General features: G+C 39.9%; 1 protein-coding gene across 3 annotated transcripts; it reads left to right on the forward strand.

The window, feature by feature from the left end:
• Positions 1 to 106: 106 nt before the first annotated feature.
• On the forward strand, positions 107 to 26,036 carry esrp2 (epithelial splicing regulatory protein 2). 3 transcript variants are annotated; one of them, XM_042509849.1, is made up of 17 exons: positions 108 to 226; positions 395 to 547; positions 1,008 to 1,136; positions 8,914 to 9,027; positions 9,467 to 9,581; positions 9,780 to 9,875; positions 11,455 to 11,509; positions 11,991 to 12,101; positions 13,052 to 13,184; positions 13,761 to 13,803; positions 16,529 to 16,830; positions 17,754 to 17,987; positions 18,855 to 19,053; positions 21,034 to 21,238; positions 21,352 to 21,550; positions 22,732 to 22,833; positions 24,558 to 26,036. In XM_042509849.1, exons 2-16 carry the CDS (start codon positions 416 to 418, stop codon positions 22,816 to 22,818), a joined length of 2,154 nt encoding a protein of 717 aa, XP_042365783.1. In that variant the 5' UTR covers positions 108 to 226; positions 395 to 415; the 3' UTR covers positions 22,819 to 22,833; positions 24,558 to 26,036. The 3 variants fall into 3 exon arrangements, with proteins under 3 accessions (XP_042365864.1, XP_042365783.1, XP_042365938.1); XM_042509930.1 differs by having other exon boundaries at positions 107 to 547; positions 11,994 to 12,101; XM_042510004.1 differs by lacking the exon at positions 24,558 to 26,036 and adding an exon at positions 21,951 to 21,979 and having other exon boundaries at positions 108 to 547; positions 22,732 to 22,786.
• Positions 26,037 to 26,256: the final 220 nt, after the last annotated feature.

The following is a 26,256-nucleotide window of genomic DNA, read 5'->3' on the forward strand; positions in this document are numbered from 1 at the left end:
GTCCCGCCCTCACCTTTCCAAACCAGCCAATAGACGACGCGTCTGCAACTCTCCTCGCGCAGAGGCCGAGCCACACAGGTAACTCGGGAAAAAAAATAGAAAGGAGAGGAGGAGAAAAGACTCCAGGGCTTGTTATGGAGTTCGTGTGAAAGAAACACGGATTTCCACCCTTCTTTACCAGTTAAACCAGTATCTCTGGATAGAACACACTCAAGTACTTCAACAGGTAGAGTCTCTGACCGCAAAACTCTTTCGTGGCTCCTCTGAAAATAATCTCCCCCCTTTTCTCTCTCCGTTTCAATTGAGTTTCCAGCCCTTTTGTTCGCTCTTCTTATCACTTGGAAAAAGGTGAACCCTCGTGTTATTTTTATTTTAATCTTTGCTTTAATTGTAGTTTTTACCCTTGTGGTCCCTGATGGCTTCGCACAGTGATACTCTGGTGGTGTTCTTTGGGGCAACAGCTGGTGCAAATGGGGGTAAACTGGGTTCGGATGAGAGGGAAATAATTCTCTTGGTGTGGCAAATTGTGGATCTACATGAGAAAAAGGTACGGACCTTCCTGACCTGTTCGTTCGTTGTACGGTTTCTTATGTACCCAGAGTGTTTGTGGCATAGTGTCTACCTGTAGTACAACAGTATGTTTGACATTTAAATCAACATGGTGTGCTCTCCGAAACCGTCCGTCGCCCGCTTTTCTCCAATGCTAGCTAACGCTAATATCAGTGCAGACGCCTCACCTTTTTACAGGTGTGCGACCGAAATTTAACAAGCAGGTGAGGAGTGTTGTTTCACCTCATGGAGAAAGCACACTGTTTTGGTTTGGCATGTCAGCTTCTTGATATGAAAAACGCTTTATTGACAATTAAGTGCTTTTTGCAACTACATTGTCAATTGTTTGTTTGACTTTTGTAATTTCCTGAATGTGGGGGGTTAGAGTCTATAATCTGGCATAATGTTGTTTTTTTCACGCTGTTTTATGCGCCATGAACCGCTAAATGCCTTCACAGGTTGGGGAGCTTCATAGATGTCTTGTCAAGCCAGACACTTTGGAGCTGACAGACCAGTGTAAAGAAGAGACAGGTCTTACTGTGGACGACATCATTAAAGCTGAGCCCCTGGACAAAGTGCTGCAACAGGTGAGTCTCACTGGTCACTGAAATATCATGGTGCATTTCTCCATAAGGAATATTTAAAAATTCCCTCCTTATAAAATAGTCCTAAAAACTCCTGGTGCTCAGTTATGCACCATGTTTGCATAAATTGGCAATTTTAATTTGAAATCACCCATTTATGTAGGCTATTGAATGTAAGTTAAGTAAGTAAGTGAAGCTTTGTTTATAAAGCACTTTTTAAAACACACAGTAACAAAGTGCTTCACACACACACACACACACACACACACACACACACACACACAGACACACCTAAAATAAATGAGTGAATTAATTCATTGATCAAGTGGCAATAGATTACATTATCAAAACACACCACAATAAGTGACAGACTAAAACAAACAAATAACAACATCACACATGGTTATATACATAGTTGCTCTATAGAAAGACTTGCCTAAAAAGGTTTTAGAAGATGCTTAAAAACAAGCATTCAGCAAATCTGATGGATTGAAAGGTTGTTCCAGAGGGCAGGGGCTAAAACAACATATGCACCATCACCTTTTCTTTTTGCAGCCTGATCAGGGGATCAATAAAAGGCTAAGATTTTAGGATCAAGAAGTACAATAAGGAACACGGTGATTAGAAATATAACTGGGGGTGACATCATGCAATGCCTTGTATGTTATCAACAGGATCTTGTAGTTTATTCTGAATTTTACAGGAAGCCAGTGGAGGGATGCAAGAATGGGTGTTATGTGGGACAGACAGCCCGTTCTAGTGAATAGCCTTGCAGCTGGACTTTAATGCATACACTATAAAAACTGCAGCAACAACTCATAAAATATATTTGCCATGACAAATTCATGAGCTAATTAAACTGAGACAACTCTCATCTGACAGTTAATGCCCAGAGCGAGATGAGACGTGACAAGCCTGACTTGAGCTGTAAGTGAATTTGAGGAGTGTCAAATTTCCCTGATGACCTTTAGAAAAATGGTCTTCCACCTGGTTGAGATATGTCATTGGTTTGGTCCTGACAGTTAAACTCTGCTGACAGTTTGTAAAAGCTCCGGGGCTAGGACAGGCAGAGCCCGAGGCATGTGCAGATAAGGAGGAGTCGCAGGTCTAGTCATGTCTCGGCCTGATGTGTGCTGCAGACATCTGGAAGGCGGAATGTTTACCTGGGACCGCACCTCTGTTTTAGGCTCCAAGACAGACAGGAGGGGATGCTTTCAGATCCTAGGCTTCATCCTCAACATAACACTTTTTATGACCTAAGACGCAAATTTGCTTTCTGGTTCCTCCCTGTTAGGAGGTATGTTTCGACAAAAGCGCTTATGTTGCCAAACATGTTTTTCAGCCACCTTTGCAAGAGTATTTGCTTGCACTGACTGCACCTTTCCCACCCCTTCAGTGTGTCATAGTTGAGAAACCTCTCATTATCAGTGCATTATTAGTGCTGCTGTGGTCTCAATACCAGGCATGCACAAGCAGGTAGCTTTGAGTTATCAGCTGAGAATTGGGGTGTTTTCTTTAATTCTTTTTGGGACTTTATAGCATTGATGTTGCTGGACACTGTACACATAGCTTAAAATGGTTAAAATCTCATAGGAGTTTGGTCTAAATGCTGAAGTCATTTGTGCTGCACACAGACTTGGAGATACTTCAGCTCCACTGTAGGTTAGTTTGTGTGCTGAACCTTCAAATATTAACCCAAGCAATCAGTTTGTTCTTTTCATACCTTTGTCTCACTGGTTACTTTCTCTCACTATAGGTCACTCTAAGATTAGTTTTATCCTTGCTGGTACAGGGAGGTAAAGGAAATGGACACTTTTCCACACAGTTTGAAGCATTGGAAATTAGAAAAATGTCTTTTCTTTATGTGTGTTTTCTCTGTCATTGAATTCATTTAATGATAGAGAGATACGAGCAGTGACCTCCTATTGGTGGGCTTGTTGTATTGACCTGTGTGGTCAGAGCCCCCAAGGTCGTCTGTCACTTCTCCTTGGTGAAAGATTTATTAAAAGAGAGAAGGCTGAAGAGATTAGCAGGGCAGCCCAACACTTGGCGTCCATATAGTCTGCCAACTAAATTTCCTACTGAACTCTTTTGTGGTTGTGAATTAATTTCATGAGTGTTTGTCCCACATGCACTTGGATCTATGTTTGCCTTTGTCAGTTGTCCCACAGACATGTTTAAGATAGATAATGCTGTTCCCTTACACACAAACTGATCAACAATAAAATTAGTCAAGTGTACCCACTGCATATTTAAAAAAAATACTTAATTGAGTAGGGCTGCATCTAGCATTTATTGATTTCATTGTTGATTAATCTGTCCATTATTTTCTCATCTAATTGACTTGTTGTTTGGTCTATAAAATGTCAGAAAATGTTGATTTCCCAAAGCCCAAAATGATGTCTTGTTTTGTCCACAACCAAAAGTTATTCAGATTACTTTCTTAGAAGAATTAAGAAACCAGAAACTCAGCAGTTAAATGTTTTACTACCAATGTTTTCTGAAACCAATATTTTACAGTTGAATGGACTCAAGAAGAAATTTAAAAAAGATATATATTAAAGAACTACATATGAACACTTAATGGTGTGAGTGAGTGAGTGTGTGAGTGAGTGTGTGAGTGTGTGAGTGAGTGAGTGAGTGTGTGTGTGTGTGAGTGTGTGAGTGTGTGAGTGTGTGAGTGTGTGAGTGTGTGAGTGAGTGAGTGAGTGTGTGTGTGTGTGAGTGTGTGAGTGTGTGAGTGAGTGAGTGTGTGTGTGTGTGTGTGTGTGTGTGTGTGTGTGTGTGTGTGTGTGTGTGTGTGTGTGTGTGTGTGTGTGTGTGTGTGTGTGTGTGTGAGAGAGAGTGCTGCAGTTCAGTTGGATGGTTTAGCTGTAGTCAGGTTGCTGCTGACTGTACAGACTTGGCTTCAGTCTGGTTCACTGACAGCATGTCACAGCCTGTAGGGAGCTGCACATGATAATAGACCTCACACGCCTCATTGTTGTTGTTGTTGTTGTTGTTGTTGTTGTTGTTGTTGTGACACTGTTTGTCAACAGTTTTAGACAAAAGCCAGAAATACTGACTATTGGCTTTAGCATTGAGTTTAGTTACTGATTCAGTACTTGCTTAGAAAAGTAACAATATTATGACAGAAAACTTGATAAAACATCTAAGAGTGATTCACACAGCCTGGATTGTAACACTTCAGCAAAAGGCGGCATAAAGACGACACACAAAAATAATCCTGACTTGTATGAACCTGAATTTGAGATGAGGAAGGTATTGCTGGTTGCAAGACTCATAATATTAAAATGTCAAGTTCAAGAAGGTCTTAATAATTTTGATGTTTTATGCCTGTTGCTACAATGACTACATTGGCATTCATTTAAGAAAGCAAGTTATTGAGAGAAATATGACTAAGACATGAGGCATACTTCGTTATTTTGAAACCTGGACCCTATTTTCCCATATTTCTGTGTCCAAGTGACTAATGGGAACATAATTTTTTGAAATTGGTCCAGGGTTGAGGGAGAACTACAAAACAGGTTGCAATGTAGCCCTCGGGTAAAGAGGGTAAAAAGATAAAGAAAAACATTTATTTTTATACACTTATAGTAACAATCTGAGTCTGTCAGTGGCAAAGCAACTTTTAGTGGATGTATATTGATGGTGCAGTATTACCCTGAGTGGTTACATTACAGCCAGTTGAGCAGGTGCTGTGCTCTCTCTCTGTACAAAATTAATTTGTAAAAAATGTTGTTCCCATTAGACACAAAAACATGGGAAATATGGTTGATGATTATGGAATTATGGATTAATTAAATCTGTTTAAAGATAAATGCTATCTAAGACAACGTGGTAGTAGACTGTATATGACACAGCAGCTTGGAAGATTTTTTTTTGGAGATTGGTTTCTTACTGAATACATGTTTGTGAATTTTACACACACTGGAGACATGTTTTCTTTTGAGGTTTTAGACATTAGTTTCAGTTTGGATTTTTTTAATCATTTTTAGTCTTTCCCTTAATTTCAGAGTGCTTTGAGTAATTTTCTTGTGCTTGGTCTGGTGGTGCACACGCTTACAATGTAAAAACTTTGTAGAAACTGGGTTTGGTGGAATTGTCATTTGCATGAATGTCTGTGATCTGTGTTTATTTTGCCCAGTTTTATTTGGTCATTCTGAATATAAGCAGCGAGCAACTCTTAACTTGTCATGAGACGTGCTAATGTGCTGTGGTGGCAGTGTGTGTTTGACTTTATGTGCCTCAAACAGCTAGCACAGGGATTGCCCCGACACTCCCTGCTGCTCTTATCTGAATTTGTTTCAGCCACCACCACCACCCCACCTCACCTCTGCATACAAACAGTCCGGCTTCACTGGAGAGCAAACTCTGATAGGACCATGTTCAAAGGCCACTTCCTCCCCCTCATGTGCAGAAATACTTTTTCAGAGGGTAGAGTGAGACTGAAAGTGGGTTTAAGAGAAATTTGTTTCCGTAACATCAGTTGGTTCTAAAATAATGTCGGAGAATAAGTTTTTGATATTGAATTGATCTAAAATAATGGATGTTTTTTCTAACTACAGGGTAGCATTATCATACAGGATGTGTGAATTGTGTTAAAATTGGCTGCCAGTTTGTGAAAGGAAAGCAAAGAGTGCCAGTAAGGCATGATAACAATGATTATATCATTGGAGCAAAGACTGTATTTATTTATTTTTCTCAAAGTAGTACCTAGATATTTATTGGCATGATGTTCATTGGATAGTAAGTTGCAAAGATCACAGAAGAACTTATCAGAAAGTGGAATGTTAATAGTGGGTGTTTTTTCTTTTCGTTTTTCTTTTTTTTGCATTTCACACATTAACATCCTTTTCATGTGAAGGACAATACTGTGTTTACCACTATATACGCAATACTCGTTGAAAATGAAATGAAGCTGATTCAAGGTGGAAGCAATCAGGTCTGTTCATGGGTTTGGCTCAATGGCACGTTGTCTCGACCAATCTGTTGTCGGTGTAAGATCTGTCCTCTGTAAAACTTGTTCGCTCAATTTAGGTTCGGTTTTTAGTCACAGTGGAGAAAGGGAATGGGTGTGCCGCTACGTCATCTTAAACATTTGCTTTTCTCTGGTAATCCGGGTTTGGTAATTGGCCAAGGCGGAGCTGCATGCACAGTTATGAGCAAACATCAGCCCTGTTATCACTGTAAACATGACATTGTGCAGCATGCGTATGCTTAAAATGCGCTGCTGCATTAATCTACACAACTTTGGAGTGACATAGTTTGGGGTTTTTGTGTTTACTGTTTTAGCAGTGAAAGCTTCAGGCATTGAGTTGGATTAATGAAGATATAATGAATGAAATGACGAGTGAAATTTAGGCAATTTTAATCCCCCAGTTGTGTCTTTTTCGCTTCTTGTTTGCTGCGTACTTTGACAATTGGGTCAACTCTAACAGTGGCTTTTGTTGTAAAGGCTGCACTTCAAGGTTGTGCTTCTGAGATGGTATGTTGATACTGTGGTCAAATCAGTTTGTATACGTTAGCTGTAAAATTATTTGACTTGACGTGGAACAAAACAAGAAGGGGTGTGTAGATTAAATGTTGCCAAGACATCCCAAGAATTATATTATTTTATAATGCATCATAATTAAAGTACCTGAAATAGACCTGTCCTCTGTGTGCATTGTTTCACAAATTGTTTCCGGGTTCCACCTTTTAGTTAAGCAGAATATTGTGGTTACATACACACCTGAGCATGTACCTGTTTACCTATTGTTCTTGTTGTCATTTACATATGTGATGACCAGAACGTTGACAACACTTTTGAACATTGTATATTGGTCGGCAGCTTGAATATTGCAGGTTTATTTTTGAAATTTGAAGTATTTTCACATGACTTTGACCCGGAAAAATGCTGAAACATTTAGAGGGTGGGGTGAAAGAGGTCAATGGGCTCAGCTGAAGAATGGTAATGACTTTATTTCATATTGCATAACAGCAAAAACAACTTGAAAAAATAATAGTAAAAAAACAACAACAACAACAACAACTTAATATTATTTTCAACACAAATTTCATTGACCAGTAATATGCCCAGCTGTTTTTCTCAAATTGATGATTCTTTCAGGTTTCTGTCTTTCAACACCAAACCCCCTTAATCTAACCCTGAAGCATTTGTTCCCTTGTCAGCAGCTGGCTGGTGTTTCCAAATAGCCCTGCATTTCTCCTCGACTGTTAAGAAGCATGCCTCAACACGCACCTCTAATACTCTCTCACTGTCTGAAGATCTGTCATATATAGCCAGTGGCCATGTGAAACTACTCAGTCACTGGGTATTGGGTGGTCTCTCACCCAGACGATCTAATTTTGCAGGCACAGAGGGGTGACTTGTGAGGGTTTGGGAAAGAAAAAAGGGAAAAACCAACTTAACAACTTTCTGAGGTGGCCAACACACAGGCAAAAGCTGGACTCCATCTTGTATGGGAACATTGTGCATAAAAAGAATACAAGTGGCATTTAAGTCTGTATGACTTCAAAAAGGTATCATGATGTCAATATTATGCAAAGTAATCTAAGTGATCTTCATCAACAATGAACCAACCAAGTAACAGTTGTATGTCAAATTGTTAATACTAACACTACAGATCTCTCTGAGAATCAACAGCTTCCATTTGTTTAGTTCTGCCTGTCTGAATGGTTGACTCTGAATGGTTCTCAACCAAATCTGCACCCTAAGAAAATCAGACCTTATAACACAAAAAAAAGCTAGCTAAACATTTGGCAACCTAAGAATATATATATATATATTTTTTTTTAAATAATTTGGTCGAGCAAACTGACTGGTGCAAAAATGTGAGTGAATTTTAGACTTGTTTTTACCAGAAGAATAAAGTTAACAATTTTTAACTAAACTTATAGTATTTATTTATTAATTTATTTGTAAGGCTCAATTACTGTGAGATTGTTTTGGAGTCTCTGTAGCCCTAAGTGGTCAAAAATTGCTAAACATAGCTACAGAAAAGTAATAATTTCAGCTTAGCAGCCCTTGGAGTCCTATAAAATTATTTTAAAAAGAAATGAATATATAAAAAAATGCATTCCTCCGACCTTAGATGTAATTTTCCTAAGTGTGTGTTGATATTGAAGTGATGGCCTCCACAGTTATATGTTGCCAGCAACAAGTTGACACAACACTAAGGAATAGGGCTCATTGAATGCGGTAGTTATGAATAAACAAGTACACATGTGGGAGTTGCAGGTATTTAGGTTTGGGTGTTGTGTCAAAGTTTCCTTAAAGAGGAGGCAGGCAGGTCGGATGTATTGGTTGTTTTTGCTCTTGTCTGGTTGTGACTGTTGGTCGTGCTAAGAAGAGAAAACGGTGATCCTGGTGATTAGTGGTGTGATCATTCCTCTCCTTTGTCTGCTCCCTCCCTCTCTAGACAAACACTAAAACCTGTTAGACAAGCCCTGTTCCTTATGAGAAACAAACAGTCAAATGTCACACACAACACTACCTTCACTCGTCTGTCTTTAGAGTAAAGCACACTGTGCAATTCCCACTTTCACGTAGCAGTGAGATAATGGTGTCTGACAACAGATTTGACACATTTATCATGAGGTCACTAAATGTTTGAATTAAATGAGATGATCCAAAATAAAGATTATTTTAGATATTTTCAATATGTTCAGATTTAATACTATCAGTCCTACTTTACTGTGATAGATACAAATTCTAAAGTGTTTTTGTAATAAAAACCATGTTTAATTTCTCCTTCCTCCACGTTTCATAACGCAGTTCCAGCAGTCGGTAACATCAGAAGTAAAATGCCTCGGCAGAAGCTCTTTCGCACTGTGTGTTGACAGTCCCCTTGTTATCCGGCAGGCCCTCCACCCCGAAGCCTCCAAAAAGGTAATGGTTCCTACTGTCATTGCAGAAACATTATGCCCGTTAAGTAAAATTTTAGTATCTTGAGATCCAAAATGAAAATGTGTTTCCATTAGCATTTCATTCTTTTGCAAAACACTTATTCTTAAGGCTCAGTGATATGTATTTTGCATGGGAGAATGTAAATTGTGTTGGAATTAAAAGTAATGAGCTTCAGGGGTACCAATTCTTTCCTTAATGAATGTGTGCATTGAACAGTGAAAAAAGTATTGAAATTCTTTTGAATGTTTTGATGATGTTTTGTTTTCCTGGTTGTAACTCTGATCCTTGAAGATGATGTCAGCATGTACATACGTTTTTCGACTGAATTTTCCATTTTTCATCTCATTGTCTGCTAGTTTCCTGATATGTCCAATATGTCACACTGACTGAATCCTTTGTTTTTTTGTCTTTTCCTTTTCAGAATCTTGTCCTTCCTGAATGTTTCTTTTCATTTGTGGACTTGAAGAAGGAGTTTCAAAAATGCTGCCCCAATGCCAGCCCTGCGCAGAGGCTCACACTCACCTCCATGTTGGAATGTATCCTTTATTAGTGCTCACATCTCATTGATACTCTGTGTTGGAAATACTCCTTTTTAACTGTCTATTTCAGGGAGATTTCTCTCCAAATTCAGTTTACTACTGTAAAAGGATGTAGACTCAGAAACCTTGCCGCATGACACGTCAACAAGCAGTACAAAATCAAAATCAGGTCAGTTTCCTTAACAGCATTTGTAGATGTTGGGCTCCCTGCTGTTTCCGAGCAGTCGATGGGGGTGAGGGAGGTGACCAGCATGGTGCAGCTGACACTTGGCATCCTGGCTGAGCCCTACAGTGAGTAACTGCCAAACTTTGTAATCTAAACAAGCTGACATTGAACTAGAAGCTGAATGTTTTCCGTCTGTCATGTAACTGCTAGCAGCTGAAGCTAAACACAGAACTACCTGCACAGAGAAAGCAGAAAATTACATATGAGCAATATGACCAGTGTGGTGGCATGCATGTTTGCAAGTAGTTATTGGTGTGTGTTAAGCTACCTTTGATTACCTGATGGTTTTGGATTTATAAAATTAACACTGTGACTGCAATATAATGTCTATTCTTTGGACAGTGATACGATATTTGCTGATATTACAAAGTACATCAAAAGGCCATTTTGATTCAGTTCAGAGGCCTGTGATAGGTACCAGATGATTTTATATGCGTTTTTAACATAATCTTTTACAAAAAGCTGCAACCCCTCCTTTTTTTGCTTTTGTCCATTAAAGACAAAAAACAACAAATCAGTAATTAGAAATAATTGTAAACATTTAAGTGCATAAAGTTTACTTTGCATTGACTCCACTAACACACACAAAACATGGCTTAATAACAAGAACATTTAACAAAGTAAATAGTTCAGCTCAATAATAAGTGTCAAGGTTCTCAGAAAGCATTAAAACTTTTTTTTTGCTTGTCAGCATTATTAGCCTAAGCACATTTACACTGCATAAATTAGGCTTGCGGCTAGCAGACTTGAACTCTGCTCAGAGTTTAAAAAATGACATGTATTATTTATAATTTTTCACACTCAACAGTGTTTTAAGTCATCTCCCAGCAGAATAGTGCCACTGAATTGCAGCCTGCATGCAAGTTTTTTAAGCCAAAGATTGCTGAAGCAGAGCAGCTAATATTGCTCTAGCAAGAACTAAAAGTTAGTGGAGTGGGATGTCGCCAGGTCGCCCTGTTTCCCCAGTATTTTATCTTGCAATTGCATTGTCATCATATGGCATGCACTCTGTGGTATGACCTATCTTTTATCCGAAATCCATATTTTCTGCTCTGTTGGGAGTAAAAATCCTCATCATTTTTTTCTTGGTTGCTTGTCATTACTTGTCTGCCGCGATTTAATGTCCCATGGTAATTAAAAAATCTCAATTTACACTCATGATATTGGATCATCGATCATTGAATTGATGGATTGTTATACCCCTAAACCACAGCCAGTCTTGCCTCTTTTTTAATTTCACAGAAACTGGAACAGGTAAGTACAAAGAGTCAGAGAACACTTGAAGTAGTTTGTTGATCATTGAAGAATGTCTCGCTAGTTAACGAGAGAGATATGCTTATACTTTATTTTATACTACATTAGATGATTTAGTGCAGTGTGGGTGGATGTAAGGTCACTCTTCATATGTTGCAGTGTAATTAAATCCCATTTTAATCATCGTCTATCTTGACTGTGGCAGTTGCCTCTAGCTTAATTACAGCCAAGTATGTCTTTGAGTGTGAGAAGAAACAGGAATGCAGAGGGCTTAAAACACACAATGCTTGGCAGGGTGAACCTGTTCACAGAAAAGAGAAAACATTGTTTTGGACATCCATTTGGATCCAGCAACACACTCAGTTATACAATTTTATTTTTATTTTTTAGATCACAAGTTCTCCTGTGTTGAAACAGTGAAGTACAAGTTTGATTCCGGCACATGGTAAGTGTGAACTTTTCAACGCTTTTCTCTCACTCCGTCTTTGTTCCCACCACACCTGTTAGTCTGTTGTTTACAGGCTGACAACCCCCCTCCAGCCATGTTCAGCTCTCAGACCTCGGGCTCTAAGCATTGATTACAGCAACAAGGAAACCACAAGTGTGTCATTAAAGCTGTCCAACTTTGCCATCAAGTGCTTAGCTGGCTATCTGGTAGCAGAACACCAAATCCTGCTGCTCTCAGACAGTCAAAAGCCTTTATCACCTTGACAACCCGCTGACATTTAATCATGAGAGTGTGTTACTGTGTTGAGCACTTACTGTGAATTGTCTCTGTGTCTGCAAACTGTGGGCAATCTGTTCACATTTAACTAAAGTGACTGTGTTTTTTCTAAAAGATAAAGTCATCTGCAGGGATGTTTTAATAATCTAATGTTCTGTCTTCTAAATATGGTCAAGATGCTATTTTTTCCCTTCCTTTTCAGCAGTAAGACGGAGCCAGTGGACAGTGAAACAGTGATCAGAGCGCGAGGGCTTCCATGGCAGTCTTCAGACCAAGACATTGCTCGCTTCTTTAAAGGCCTCAGTATCGCAAAGTATGTTAAACATGATAGACTTAATTCAACAGACAGACATAAATCAACACCCCAATTACTCCAATGAACTTTATTTGAAGTACTGCTGCAACAAAACATTTCAAAGTGGTTTTGCACATTTGTGGCTGTTTTTCCTTTTTTGAAACAGCTGCTGCTCTCACTTTTGCCATTTTGTGTAGGTCATATAAAATGCTCTTTTAAATTTTGAACGGAGCCCTTCAAGATTAGTGTTGACTGCTGATGTAATGGCTTTAAAGGCATTAATCATTTTGTAAAGTAGGTTAAAACAGTCCTTTTAAACATCCATAAAACCTCAATAGGTTAGGTGCTGAATATCAAAAAAAGAACTTAAATATGATAGAAAAGTATGGAGACAGATTACAGCAGCTTTAAGCTTTAAGCTTTTTTTTTTTTTTCTTTTTTAAGCAACATTTCAACATGACGCTGATCTTTGGCAATAACCCACATGCATATAAATACATAACTATTGCAAGAAGAGTTATGTGTCAGATAAAATGTTTCAGATAAAATAAAAGCTAAAGGGAGCTCTGCTGTGCGTGTACCTTTCTCTTGTATCCATGTAAAATTTTAGAACATGGCAGCTCATGTAATTCTTCTAAAATGTCACTAAATCATAAATGTGATTTCCTACTAAGAGTTGAATAAGAAGATTTATATCACTCAAATGTCCGCATTTTGAATATTCAGCTGGATTTAGCAACTGCTTTTCTTAGCTCAATGTAAAGACTAAATGAGGAAACTGCCAGCCTGGCTCTTTCTAAACTGGTATTGAAAATTTCCCAAACTGTTCCTTTAATTGATATGAAATGATCCTAGAGTCCGTTAACCTTACTGTCAAGGCCCTGTTGCAACAGTTATATTCCTGACCATAGACTCATGCCATTAACTGTGTTTGTACTCATGCATGTATCTCCGCACCTGTCTTTCAGGGGTGGTGTGGCCCTGTGTCTCAACGCTCAGGGCAGGAGGAACGGCGAGGCCTTGGTGCGTTTCATCAACTCAGAACACAGAGACTTGGCTCTGGAACGCCACAAGCACCACATGGGCAGTCGCTACATTGAGGTTAGACTCAGCATTTGCTTCTTATCCTGTTACATTTAGTGTGATTTTAAAATACACTTCACTAAACACTAGACCCTTCTGCAGGGCCTTAGGCACAGGGGTGTAGTGCTGCTGGTGCTCATTTCAAAAGTTCCCTCCTTTATTTTCTTTGAGTGAGATCATTCTGCCATTAAAGGTTTGCTGTTTGATTGTCGCTAACCCATGCAGAGTAACATGCAAGAACACATTTTACCTTAAAAGTTGATGTTAGCTGCAGGCGCTATAGCTAGCTATCTGTTAACAAATAAAGATGAAAAGGCAGCAAGTCATCCTGTCATTTTATAGCTGAAGTTGACTAATGCATGTGAATTTGTCACCGTATAAACAGTGGTTATATAACCTACAATACGAGCCCCAACTTAACTGAGCGTTTGCACACACGCATGCTTGTTGAAGATGTGCTGCGGTACTAAAACAAAAAGCACTACACCCCTGCTTAGGTAGCTGAAGTGAAACTGTGTAATGTCTTCCAAACTAAGTGATAGTTAAATTATGTTCTTTATGGCTAAATCCAGTTTTTTTCTCTTGTCTCCTCAGGTCTACAAGGCCACAGGAGAGGAATTCCTCAAGATTGCTGGAGGTCAGATTTCAGAAGTTTTTTTTCTGTTCTCTCTTGCTGTGTTTTTATGAGGAGTGATGGTGAAAGGCTTTCTGTTAGTGGGAGGTAGACTTTTATTTCATGGCTTTCCCGCATCTTTGAGGAAAAACAAGACCACATCTATAAAAGAGCAGCTCTTTAGTGACCGTAAAATAGGGGATCTCTTTTGCGTTCTGGCTCTCTCTCCAATTACCCGTGTCTCTGCCTCATCCCAGTGACTCTCCAGCAGCTTATCTAGGACTAATAAAAGATGCTTTGTGAAGAACTTGCCTCACTACCCCCCTCCATCCCTTCCTCACCTCCTCATCCCCAGCCCAACCCCTCAGAGGCCAGTTGGAGAGAAATTTCACTCTCGGCTAACAGCAGCTCACCTGTTCAGTTCAGCCTCAAGCTGCACTCCCCCGAGAGAGAGGCGGCTGACGGCCGGTGAAAAAACCAGCTCAGTGCTGGTACAAAGGGGGTGTGAAGAGACAAAGGCAGAGCCCGGGGCCTCCGAACCAGAGAGCAGCAGCCGACAGCGACACAGGACAGAGATAGCAGACAAAGAGACACAGTCACACAGAGCAGATTACTTACAGAGGCTGCCTGTCTGACTGTGGACTTTACTCAGATGAGTTAAGATCAGTACAGATTGACAGCCCATTGGACTTTAAGCAAATAGTTCAAGCAGACAAGACACAGCTGCATTTATAAATGGAACATTTATGAGCAAATTCATAAAGAATAGATTGCAGCCACTGATAGCACCTAGATTTCTGCATCACCTACAACTGCTATCTGCCCCATCTCAATGTCCCATTTAGAGCAGATATTAATTGCACTATTGCTTTTTTAGTGCAAACATGCCCACAAAGGTTTGCAGCTGAGTGCATATTTTTTTTTAGCTTCTGATTGCAATTATCCACGTAGCAGAGCATTAATGTCGCTTTTGCATCAAAGGTCACAGTGGGCAGAAGAGCAGAGAGAAAAATAAAACTGAAATTTTCAGACACCAGGCTACAGACCCTGATCAACCAGGTGCAGAGGTATTCCTTTAAACTTTAGGCAATGAATTAAAACATGACTGAGAGAATTATTTAGGATTTAGTATTTAGGATTTATAGTCTGACCTGTCCATGCTAGTGGTGTTCTCAGACTGTAAAACAGGTAGACACTCCTTAAAAATGTGCTTCAGTTATCAGCAACTCTCTGAAAATGCTAATAATATCATTGTAATTGCGTGTGGCTATTAGCGCTGATCTCACTTGGACTCAGTTGCATAGAAAAATGTATGAATATTAACTAATTTAAAAATGTGCAAATAGCTCAGGAGCACCGAGATGGCATTTGCTTGTTAATGTAGTTAACGCATTTCACTGTATGCAGGAGCTTTGAGAATTATACGTTTTCTTTTATCATTTGTGAAGGTTCAGGCACCTTTATTACTGTTTTTAAAAAGAAATTGATATTGTAGCTGTTAAATTTGAGGATTTGTTTGACCTTTTACAGTCCAATACAAATAATAAATATTGGTCTCCCAGCTAGTAGTAGAAGGAACAAGGACAATAATACCTTTTTCTTGATACAAAGTAAATAAATAAAAATTGTGGCTGGCCAGTAAAACAGTTTTTCACTATGGGCCACTTAACTTTATATCCACAATGTTTATTACCTTGATCACTGGATGATAATCATAATATTACCGGTCATCAACATGCTCCTTATCTGTCAGGACAGGTAGTTTAATTTGTTGCATTTACAGTACATTTTCTTCATAGTTACAAAGTGATCAAAGAAAGCTATGAAGTTGAAACATCATTTAATAGTTAACACATCCTCTTAGATTTTGCAAGTCTCTCCCCAAAACCATTTCTCTTGAACTACAGCTGAGTAAAGAGGAACATGATGTAAACAAAGGAGAAAAAAAACAAACCCGGAACCAAATGCAGAAGATTGTGTAATGGGGTCAGTAAATGAAGCTGTGTAAAAAAAATCTGACATGGTTTAGCTGGCTGGACAAAGCAAGTGACACTTTTTGGTTGCAAAACAGCTATTTTGCCAGCAGAACCCCCACAAGTTGTATTTTGTTTCTGCTATTTTGCTGACAATACATGTACAAGTGTGTCAACTTAAATTTTAGCACACTTTTTTCATACCATGATGTCTCTCCCTTTAGTATGTAATGGTTTATTATATTATATTGGGCAATAGAGTAAACTGTCTAGACAACTATTACATTTATGCATTCATGTTTCCCACAGGATTAACTGTGATAATCCAGTCAATTCTTTGGTTAATGACCAAATACCTGTAAATTCATAGCATTCCCATCAGCCTTAGCTGTACTTTGTGTTTAATGCTCATTAAGAAATGTTAGCATGATTGTATACTAAATTTAATGTGAGGATTTTAGCATGCTGTTGTTTGCATTTTGCTGAAAGCTGCAGTGCCCAAGTACAGCCACACAGAGCTGCTAGCATGGTCGTAGCCTTGTAACGTTTTTCAACTGATTTTTTAGAAGATGCACAATATGATGATGTTTATCACTATGGTAGTATAAATTTGGAGAAATCCCGATAGTTTCAGCCATATTATGTCGTTATCTTGAAGGCCTAGCTTAACTGACAAAAACAAAAAATATATACCTTGTTTGAGAACACGCAGATGAGTGTCACTGGGATGGTTGTATGATGCCAGGTGTTTAATCATTTCCGTCCTCTGCCTGTAGGTACATCTAATGAGGTAGCCCAGTTCCTGTCCAAAGAGAATCAGGTGATTATCCGTATGCGAGGGTTGCCGTTCACCGCCACACCCCAGGAAGTGCTGTCCTTCCTCGGTCTTGAGAGCCCAGTTACAGATGGTCCAGAGGGTCTGCTCTTTGTCAAGTACCCTGACGGACGGCCCACTGGTGATGCCTTTGTGCTCTTCTCTTGTGAAGAGTATGCCCAGAATGCCCTGAAGAAGCACAAGCAGATCTTGGGGAAGCGGTACATCGAGCTGTTTCGGAGCACTGCGGCTGAGGTGCAACAGGTAAATTCCTATAGCTATTGGATGAGAAGTTTTATCATGGTGTGAAAAGATACATATATCAGATTCTTAGGACTAGTGCTGGGGAAATATGTTGAGATGCTGCATCAAAGGATTCAAAATAATTTGATGTGAGAAATACAGAGGCCATTACTGTTGTGTATGGAGCAGGAGGAGGTCCTTTAAATAAAAGCATTAGTTTTAAGCTAACGTAAGCAAGATATTTAATACATTTAGGTTTTTGTCATGTAATTCCAGTAATGTCTGTTTCAAAATAAGATTAAGACTGAGAATATGAATAGAGGAAATTGAGGCTTTGGTTTTCTGTTTCATACAAAAATATGCCAAAATTGTTTTCCTGTAACTAAAGTAACATATCCATGTGTTTGAGAGCCTTTTTGTCATCAGTGAATAATAAAAGAAGTTCCCTTTTTATGTGTTATATCAGTCATTATGGAGTGACCACAACAGAAAGGTTTCTAAAGAACTGATGTCATGGCAACATAAAGGAGTTGGTACCGAAAGTATGTGACGAAAGTCTAAAGTTTGCACAACATAAAAAACGTTTATATTATTGCACAATAAATATGTCGATTCTATTTCTTTTAACACCCTGAGAATGAGCTGTGAACTGTATGACTGTCAGCTTGTTCCTGTTAGCTGTTAAATGTTAATAACAAGTGGACCATACCTTCTTCAGACTTTTTTAATTTTTATGCTTTTCTATGTTCATTTTTTATTGTATGTCATTTGGACATGCAGAAATGTAAATAACTGTAGTCAGGCATTTTATTGCAACTGCTGGAGTTTCTCTGTCTGTGGAGAATGGTGTGAAGTCAACTTTGTTGAATGTAGGAAGATTCAGGCATTTGCAGAAAACAAAAAGTAATGTCTTTTTATTCATCATCATCTTCTTTGTTTGGCAGGTCCTGAACCGCTACATGTCGGCACCTCTGATCTCCACACTGCCCCCTTCACCCATCGTGCCTGTGCCGGTCCTCGCAACGCCACCCTACCTTCCAGCAGCCAGCAGCACTCGCGACTGCGTCCGCCTCCGTGGCCTGCCCTACACTGCCGGCATTGAAGATATACTGGAGTTCATGGGAGAGCACACCGTTGACATCAAACCCCATGGAGTCCACATGGTGCTTAACCAGCAGGTCAGACTGGTTGGGGAATCTAGCTGTAAAGCTTCATGTCTTAAAAACATTTCAAATGTTCTCATCCTTCATCCTCAAGTCACTTGATCATAAATCACAATAGTAGAGAGAAATATTCAAGACAGAGCACATGTTAATTTCTGAAGGTATTTGAAGTAAATCTACATCATGATGTTGTGGATAAAAAAGCTACTGCAAAGTCAACCACATCCCTTTCCATTTTCCTCAGAGCCTAGCAACTACCAACAACAAAAAGCACACTGCATTTGTTTTCCACAGTTCCTCAGTTGTTCCACTGTCCACTATTTAGGCTACTCGCGGGATAGTAGCTGCAAAGAGCTTATATTGATACTTTGGTAACTAGGGATAGCTACTGATAGCTACCGGGGAAAACAAAAGTGTTATGTCCTCTTCCTGTATTGGTTGTGTAGGGGGGTTGCACTTCTTTGGGCTGTAACTTAAGCCTTTATTTTCCCAGGGGCAGACAGAATTGCAAAGTAAAAGCAAGTCTGAGAGGGAACCAATCTAAATGCTGATGGTGTCATAGATCTGTAGACACTACATTGTGCAATCAACAGTTACTTCATAATCATAAGCTGAAGCCAAAAAACTTGTGTAGTTCTACTTTGATAGAACAAAAGTCTATATATTTTATTATAATAATATTCCCAAGTGTGTATTTGCATTGTAACAAGTATTTAGGATTCCAATCTGTGACATTTAGTTAGAATTCAGCTTTCTCTATCCTGTACCAAAGTTAAGCCAAATCCATTGTGTAATTTTGCAGTCATTTTTGCAGGTGGATACATTTTACACTGTATTCTCACCGTCTCTGATTCGTTCTGTCTGTTTCTGTCCTCCCTGCAGGGTCGACCCTCTGGCGACGCTTTCATCCAAATGAAATCATCTGACAAGGCGTTTATGGTGGCCCAGAAGTGCCATAAAAAGACCATGAAGGACCGTTATGTGGAGGTGTTCCAGTGCTCCACAGAGGAGATGAGCATTGTGCTGATGGGAGGAACCCTGAACCGCAGCGGCCTCTCCCCTCCACCCTGCAAGCTTCCCTGTAAGTGAACTCCACCGAATGCTCCATCAAGCCACCAATTCAGCCCTCTTGTTTGTAGTGAGAATTGTGATTAAACAATGTTTGGATTTCATGTTTTAATATCATTTATTTGTTGAGACACTGATTGGCTTGGAAATGCTGCTTGAACTTTTGGCAGACATGTTTTCCTGGACTGTTCTTATGAACTCCAGTTGATTAATATGCAAGCAAACTTATTTTTCCAATATCATAACCTATAAAATAATAAGTAATATATAAACTATGCAGTAATGTCTCTGTTTTCCTTTGAAATCAAAGACTGAGACTGGGCTGATGCAACTCTGTGTACTTTGCTCTGTTCTGGCTCATATCTGTCTTTGGTGCTGGAGATTAGATTGGGATTGGCAGCCACCAGAGAGCACCTTCAGTTTTTACTTTTCCATGTACTTGCTTCTTTTTAATTGTCCTTGATCAACAAATCCTTACCTTTTGTCTGACTGTAAATTTGTTAAGTAGTTTCCTGAGAAAGGTAGCTGTACCCACTAAAATTAGAGCAATGGTGATTTCTTTTTGCACATAGTTTGACCCTGACTAACCTGGAAGCACTTCAGCCTCCACGAGGTCGGCAGTGTTGAGTGTCAGTGTTTTGGCACTGAGGGAGGCAGCAGCGTCACACTGATGGACGCTGTTTGTATGTAAATACATGCATACTGGCATCTGTGTGTGTTTACATTGTAGGTATGATGGCCTGAGAGACGCAGTAAGCTTCGTTAATAAAATACCTGGCATAGGTGTTATTGGCAGGCTCTCTGGTCTGACGTGTTCTGTAAAGGAACAGTCTGTTCTTTCAGATGTTTTATCTGTCATTCTGCTCTTAAAGCATTTTACTCATCAGCTTCCTCGCTGTGACACATGCAGAGACTCTGCTAGACGGGCTTAAACATGTTGACAGTTAACTGTTTGAACTTTATCACCAATGTGAAAGTCAAATTAAGGATGAGAGTTATTACCCGCACTAACAGTGACGAGTGTCTAATGTCCATTAGTCGCACAGAGCGTCTTTCACAGAATTGAAGGTTGCAACAGATGATTTTAACTTCAAACGAAGTGTTTTGGTTTACATTTAAAATTAGTTTATATGCGTCTATGTGCTTGTGTTGTTTGTCCTTATCTGCAGCTGTGGCTGCCAATGTCACTGTGTCCCGAAATGTTGGCAGTGATATGAGTAATAGCCGAAACTAAGGCAAGAAGGGCTGCAGCTAATGGTTATTTTATTTATTGATAATGTGTTAATTTTTTTTCTTGATTAACTGACATTTTTTGTCTGTAAACTTTAAGAAAACGTTAAAAATGCGACAGGTCAAATATTAAAATGTCTTGTTTTAAACTGAACATTGGTCTGAAATCCCAAAATGTCCAGTTTACAATAATGTAAATCAGAGAAAACTAGCAAATCCTGAGAAACTACAAGGGAACTTTTTTGCGTTATTCTTAGAAAAAATGACAAAAAATTAATGAATTTTCAAAATAGTTTTGTATTAGTTTTCTGCGACTTTGCTAATAAATTAACTGTTACAGCTCCTCTTATTGTTAGTCATGACTGTCATGTCATTAGTCATGTCTGACTTGATGAACTGCTTCATCAGAGGAAACCATTTTTGAGTTTTATCTTTTGCAAGCTTCCCTTTTAGTAATAATTGGTTTATTTCATAAGGCCTCTTGCAGTGTTTTTCATTTTCATAACTGACCGAGGTCTTAACCTTCAGATCTAATATGTCTTTAGGACTCAGTGGTTCATGGTGCTGTCAGGATTGTCGTCATAGTGTAACATAAGACACAATGTTTCTGTGCAGATTGTAACATGTTGAAATCCCCATGCAGCATGTTGTAACTTCTCATTTACTGCCTCATACAACAATTTACTACAGGCACGTCTGTGCATGCACTGAACGCAACATGTAAATGACCAGACTCTGTATGTATACATCTCTGTTTGTGTAGGTCTGTCTCCGCCCACTGCCTACGCTGCCTTCCCCACCCCACCCACAATCCTCTCTGAGGCTGCCCTCTACCAGCCCCCGCTGCTGGCTGCTCCCAGACCACCTCAGACAGCCACACACAGCCCAGCTCACACTCTGGCCTACTACCCCCCTCAGCCACACCTGTACATGAATATGAACATGAACTACACAGCTTATTATCCCAGGTTAGTACATCATCAGCTGAAGATAACTTCTAGTGAATCAGGAAAAAAGAATCCCATCTGTCTTTATTTGGACCTTCAACGTTAAAACTCTCTCTGCTCTACTTTCCCTCCAGTCCCCCAGTTTCCCCTTCCACAGTTAGCTACTTTGCAGCTCCACCAGGTGCAGTCGCAGCAGCAGTCGCAGCCCAATCCCACCCAGCTGCAGCCGCAGCCTCCTCTGTGCTGCCTCAACCTGGCGCCCTGGTCAGGATGCAGGGTCTGCCCTACAACACTGGAGTCAAGGACATCCTCAGCTTCTTCCAGGGATACCAGGTCAGCACATGCTACAGTGAAATAAAGATGCAGATCTAAAAGTGTAGTGGTGTTTGCAGGGATGTAAGGGCCCCCTAAAGATGTCCAGGACATACATTTGCAGCCATATACTGCAGAAGAATACGCAGTCACAGCAGCCACTTGATAATGGTAAATTTAAATGCTTGACCAGGGTAACAGTAGGTAGTGTGGCTTTATTTTGTTGATTGTGAACTCTTCCCACAGTCTCTGACCCTTCATTATTAAGTGTAGAGCTGTTGGTCCACTGAACTCTCAACCCTGCAGCTAGAAAGATTTACCATTGGTGCTTCTTTTTGTAAAATCACACCACAGTAGGATTCAATTAAGAGACATGTGTGCACTTGTGCTCTCCTCCCCGCCCATACTTGTGTGCTGCCAGTCCAAATTAGGTGGAGTCCTCTGAAACAGGTATGAACCCTGACAGGTGCGGCTTCTGGCTGTTTGGCACGTCTGGGACGGAAGAGGGAGAAGGGTGGGGTTTGACGTGGAGGTGTTGTGCTGTTGTTGTGGCACAGAGCTTTGGTTTGCTGTTGGTCTGTTTGGCTTATGTCATTGAGTACTTTTTGTGTGTGTGTGTGCGAGAGAGAGAGAGAGAGAGAGAGAGAGATTAAGGGGGTAGCCAGCATCAAATTCACACCAAATAAGGACGCTACACGCTGGAGAACTTTACATGCTGAAGGATAATTGCGTGTGTGTGTGTGTTCGTGCGCGTGCGCGTTTGGGAAAGAGCAAAGCTGACTCCAGTTTTGACTGTTGGCTGAACTACCGTAATTGTATCCTTAACAGAGTGAGTGTGTGTGTGTGTGCGCGCGTGTGCGTGTGCGTGTGCGTGCGTGCGTGTGTGTGTTTTTCTGGCTGCAGAAGCGTCTCTCACACTGGCCCTGGGCGATAAAACCGTTCCCACACCAGCGCTGGTGTCCTTTACCACACAATCACAGGCTTAATCACCCTGTGTGGTTCAAATGAAGCCTGTTCAGTGTGTGTGTGTGTGTGTGTGTGTGTGTTTCTGGTTTGGTGTGTCTTTTTCATAAACCTTGAGTATTTTTGAGAATATATACCTCTGCATCTTGTGTGTGTATGTGAAACAGTGTACTGTGATGTGTGAAACAATGTGGAGGCCTCCCACCCTGACTGTCCGTTCATTATTATGCTATCTGTAGTACGCCCCTGACGAGTACAGCGGCATGGTTCAGATGAGCGAACAGGCCAGGAGTCTGATTCAGCCCAAAGAATGGCTCTGTCTTTAGGGACTCATCCCCAAGGTAAGAGGAGCCTCCAGACCAGAGAACCAGAGTGGACAGAGAGGGCATGTCCTACACTTAAAAAGACATCTATATTTGTAGGCTAATGCACAACATGCAGCAATGGACTATCATCAAATTACACAAGAAAGCACTGAGTTTGTCATTTGCTGTCAAGTTAAAGGTTGAGATGAGAATAAGTTTGTTTTTTTTTTCAGTCAAATTCAGTAAATATATTCAAACATTGGAATATAATAATTTAAAATCTAAATGATGCTACATCTTTAACCTGCAAATCATCAAACCAATGCAAATGGGGAGTTAAGCCTCACTGGTAAGCTCACTGAATTGAAATCAGGAGATTTTACCAAAGAAAACCTGATATTTCTTTACGTGGTTATAATCCACACATCTTGCTGACACATGTTAGAGAACGCTAAGGTTAGCATGACATGCCACATATTACAACATTATAACAAATAATTAACAAAAACTACTATACACATATCAGACAGGTGACACTTTGACAGGAACTATCTAAATGCCTGGACTGCCCAATCTAGCCAACACGGTTCTGAGCTCCTGACCCGGCATGTCGGCCTGCTGCTTCCCTAATAAATCTTCCCTTATAACAGAAACTTTTCTTTTAGACTTGCTTGGAGTGCTGAGTCCTGACTCTTAAATAATGAGCAAATAGGCAATATGTATTATACAAAATGTACAAAATTAAAGCAGTGTGCCTTCTATTATTTTGGAAAGAGGCCAGACATCGCTACGGCTGATATCTTCAACACTCGACAACTCACACCAAAGTAATCTAGACTGATAAATAGCACTATAGGTAAGAGGACAAATATGTATTTTTGATTTTGGGACCAAATTGTCCCCTTAAATCACTCAGGTTTCACTTGTTGGATTAAGAGCCTGCAGACTTGATCCATGTTCTGCAGTGATAGTGAAAACTTGTATGCTTCTTCCTCAAACTTTTCTTAATAGTAATTTAATTGCTATTTTACCAGTCCTCTTTTGGTCTTAATTTTCTCAACATCTCTACATTGTCAGTTAAAATAATTATTTTTACCAAAACACAGCCAAAAAATAAGAACTACTCTCTTAACTTAAGAAAAAAAAACATTCACATTCTGCCTTTACAAAAATTGATTTCCTGTAGGATTAATATTGATTTAGAATAAGTGATAATATACATACTGCAGTGTCAGTCAGTCTAGATTCAGCACTCCTTCTACATTAAACCATCTCGTGGTTTCTGTACCGGGGCCCATCTCACGACCTCGGCTGTTACCAGTTAACGTCCTGAACGCATGGTGTCCCTCTGTCCTGCTCTGATGTGTAATTCACTAACATACTGAACTAATGGATTTTACTGCTGTCATTGCTCATATGATCAGTGAGTTGTTTCTTCCGTTTTTTTGCATCCAAATTGATTTTGATGCAAGACTTAAATGCATGCAAACTGATAATTACTATGTGCGGCGTCACAACCTGCATTGTGGGTTTCAGGTCCTCTGGGAACAGCATGTACTCTGCTTTTGCTTAAACTCTGCCCTTGAATCTCCCTTTTTTCTACCTAACTGGACCAGTTTGATGAGACAGTCTTTATGCAGGGTGTTGTTCATCCTCGGCTTTGTGGGCTCCCCCTGGTGTTGTCATGGCGCAACTGCATCAAAACAAGTGACACCTATTGTTTCACATGTTCGTCTCTGTTTTTCCTTCTTCTTCTGCAGCTCCAGCCAGATGCTATCCTCATCTTGTACAACTTTAGTGGCCAGTGCAGCGGCGAGGCTTTGATCACCTTCCCTAGCGAGGAGATCGCCAGGCGGGCTGTAGCCGAGCGCTCCAGTCACCCCTTCTACGGCCAGCGGGTCCACATGGTCTTATGTAACTGACCACTAGCCCTTTATCCCTCCTCCTCCTCCCTTTCCCATAATTTGACCTCCCATTGAAGAGCACTCGCCCCCCAAATTCAATGTCATTCATCAAAAGCTTTCCCAGTTGATCCCAGTGTCACTTCAAACGGCTGTTGAACATCTCACTTTGCCATGATCTCCCATTATTAACGCACAGCTTACTTTGCTGGCTGTGACACTCCTGAAGCTGCTGTTGGATTTTGGACATCCACTGGTGAAGTAGCTGATGTCAGCAAAGCTTCATTTCAGGCTAATGACATGGACATCGCACGTAGCATTTCTGTGCTTATTTACTGTAATAGCTGGTTGTGGGGACTAGATGTTGTGGAGCCCGGACAAATATGCATGCACATTCAAATGCTCTATATATGTGTTCCTCCATACGACTGTACAGATGTTCATCCTGATATGCTTGAGGCTGTACAAACAATGTCTGCATGTAATCTTTTCTGTATATTTCTAGATTTTCACTCTAAACCACTACAAGTTTTTGACTTTTCAAAGTTTATGATCTTTTTGTGTTAGCTTGATGCAAACACAAATGTGTGTATGTGCATGCACAATGTTTATTGAGTTGATGGCCTCCAGCGATGCAGTGGTGCCATTAAAAAGAGAGAAAGAAGCCATAAGGACTGACTTCGACTACTGAAACCGGAAATATCAAACTGTACTGCTCATCTGTCGTGGATTTGAACTGTCTGAGCTCCAGTGACTATTAATTAAAACTACAGCAACATCACAGAAGTGCCAGTGTACCATCTAATATGTAATATTTTTTTTTCTGTTAAAAGCATTTATGTGTGACATACAGGGTGTCATCCCATTTAGATCTTTTCTAAGCACTACACATTTATTTGCACCAATCTGAGTTTAGTGACAGAGCGTCTGTAATGACAGATTCATTCTGTTTTTATGAATTCCATCTCCTTAATTTTTTTTAGGATTTGTTATGAAATATAAAAGGGGACAGAGGCGTATACAATGATCGACCTCAGCTACTAGATCTCTTCTGTTTTGGTTTCCAGACTATTTATAGCGATCAGTCTGAAGCTGCTTTAATTCCTGCTTATGACCGAGTACTGTGTAAAAGCTGCATGGGTTTTTCCTGTGACAGGCCTGCTGACAGCTGGCTTAGATTTTTTCCCCTCTTTACTGTGCCTACATTACCCAGAGTGCAATACTGGCCCAAACAAGGCTAGATCAACCTCTGGTGGCAGAGGAGATTTGTGTTTTGTTGCAAGTTTGACACTATTATGTATGTATGTATGTTTATAAGAATGTAAACAATAAATGTTGACAATGATCAGTGTTTTATTTGGTCTCATTTAAAGAGCTGGATTCAAAAGCACGGGCAAAATCAATAATGCCTATATTTTTTTCATCATAGTATACGATTCATAGTTCACGATACATAGTATACTTTTTTCAACATACTTTTTTCTTTTTGACATACTATACTATGACTTTTTTTGTAGTTTTCTTGACATGCTACACTATGGAGTTTTTTTTTTCAACA

This window comes from Plectropomus leopardus, chromosome 1 (genome assembly GCF_008729295.1).
Source record: "Plectropomus leopardus isolate mb chromosome 1, YSFRI_Pleo_2.0, whole genome shotgun sequence".
Classification (NCBI taxonomy): domain Eukaryota; kingdom Metazoa; phylum Chordata; class Actinopteri; order Perciformes; family Serranidae; genus Plectropomus; species Plectropomus leopardus.

Excerpts from the sequence above, each read along its gene's own strand:
- esrp2 (XM_042509849.1), top strand. The coding sequence starts at position 416 with ATGGCTTCGCACAGTGATACTCTGGTGGTGTTCTTTGGGGCAACAGCT. Across the intron at positions 16,831-17,753 it reads CTGCGGCTGAGGTGCAACAG|GTCCTGAACCGCTACATGTC; the intron begins GTAAATTCCTAT and ends TTTGTTTGGCAG. Across the intron at positions 21,239-21,351 it reads TACACAGCTTATTATCCCAG|TCCCCCAGTTTCCCCTTCCA; the intron begins GTTAGTACATCA and ends CTTTCCCTCCAG.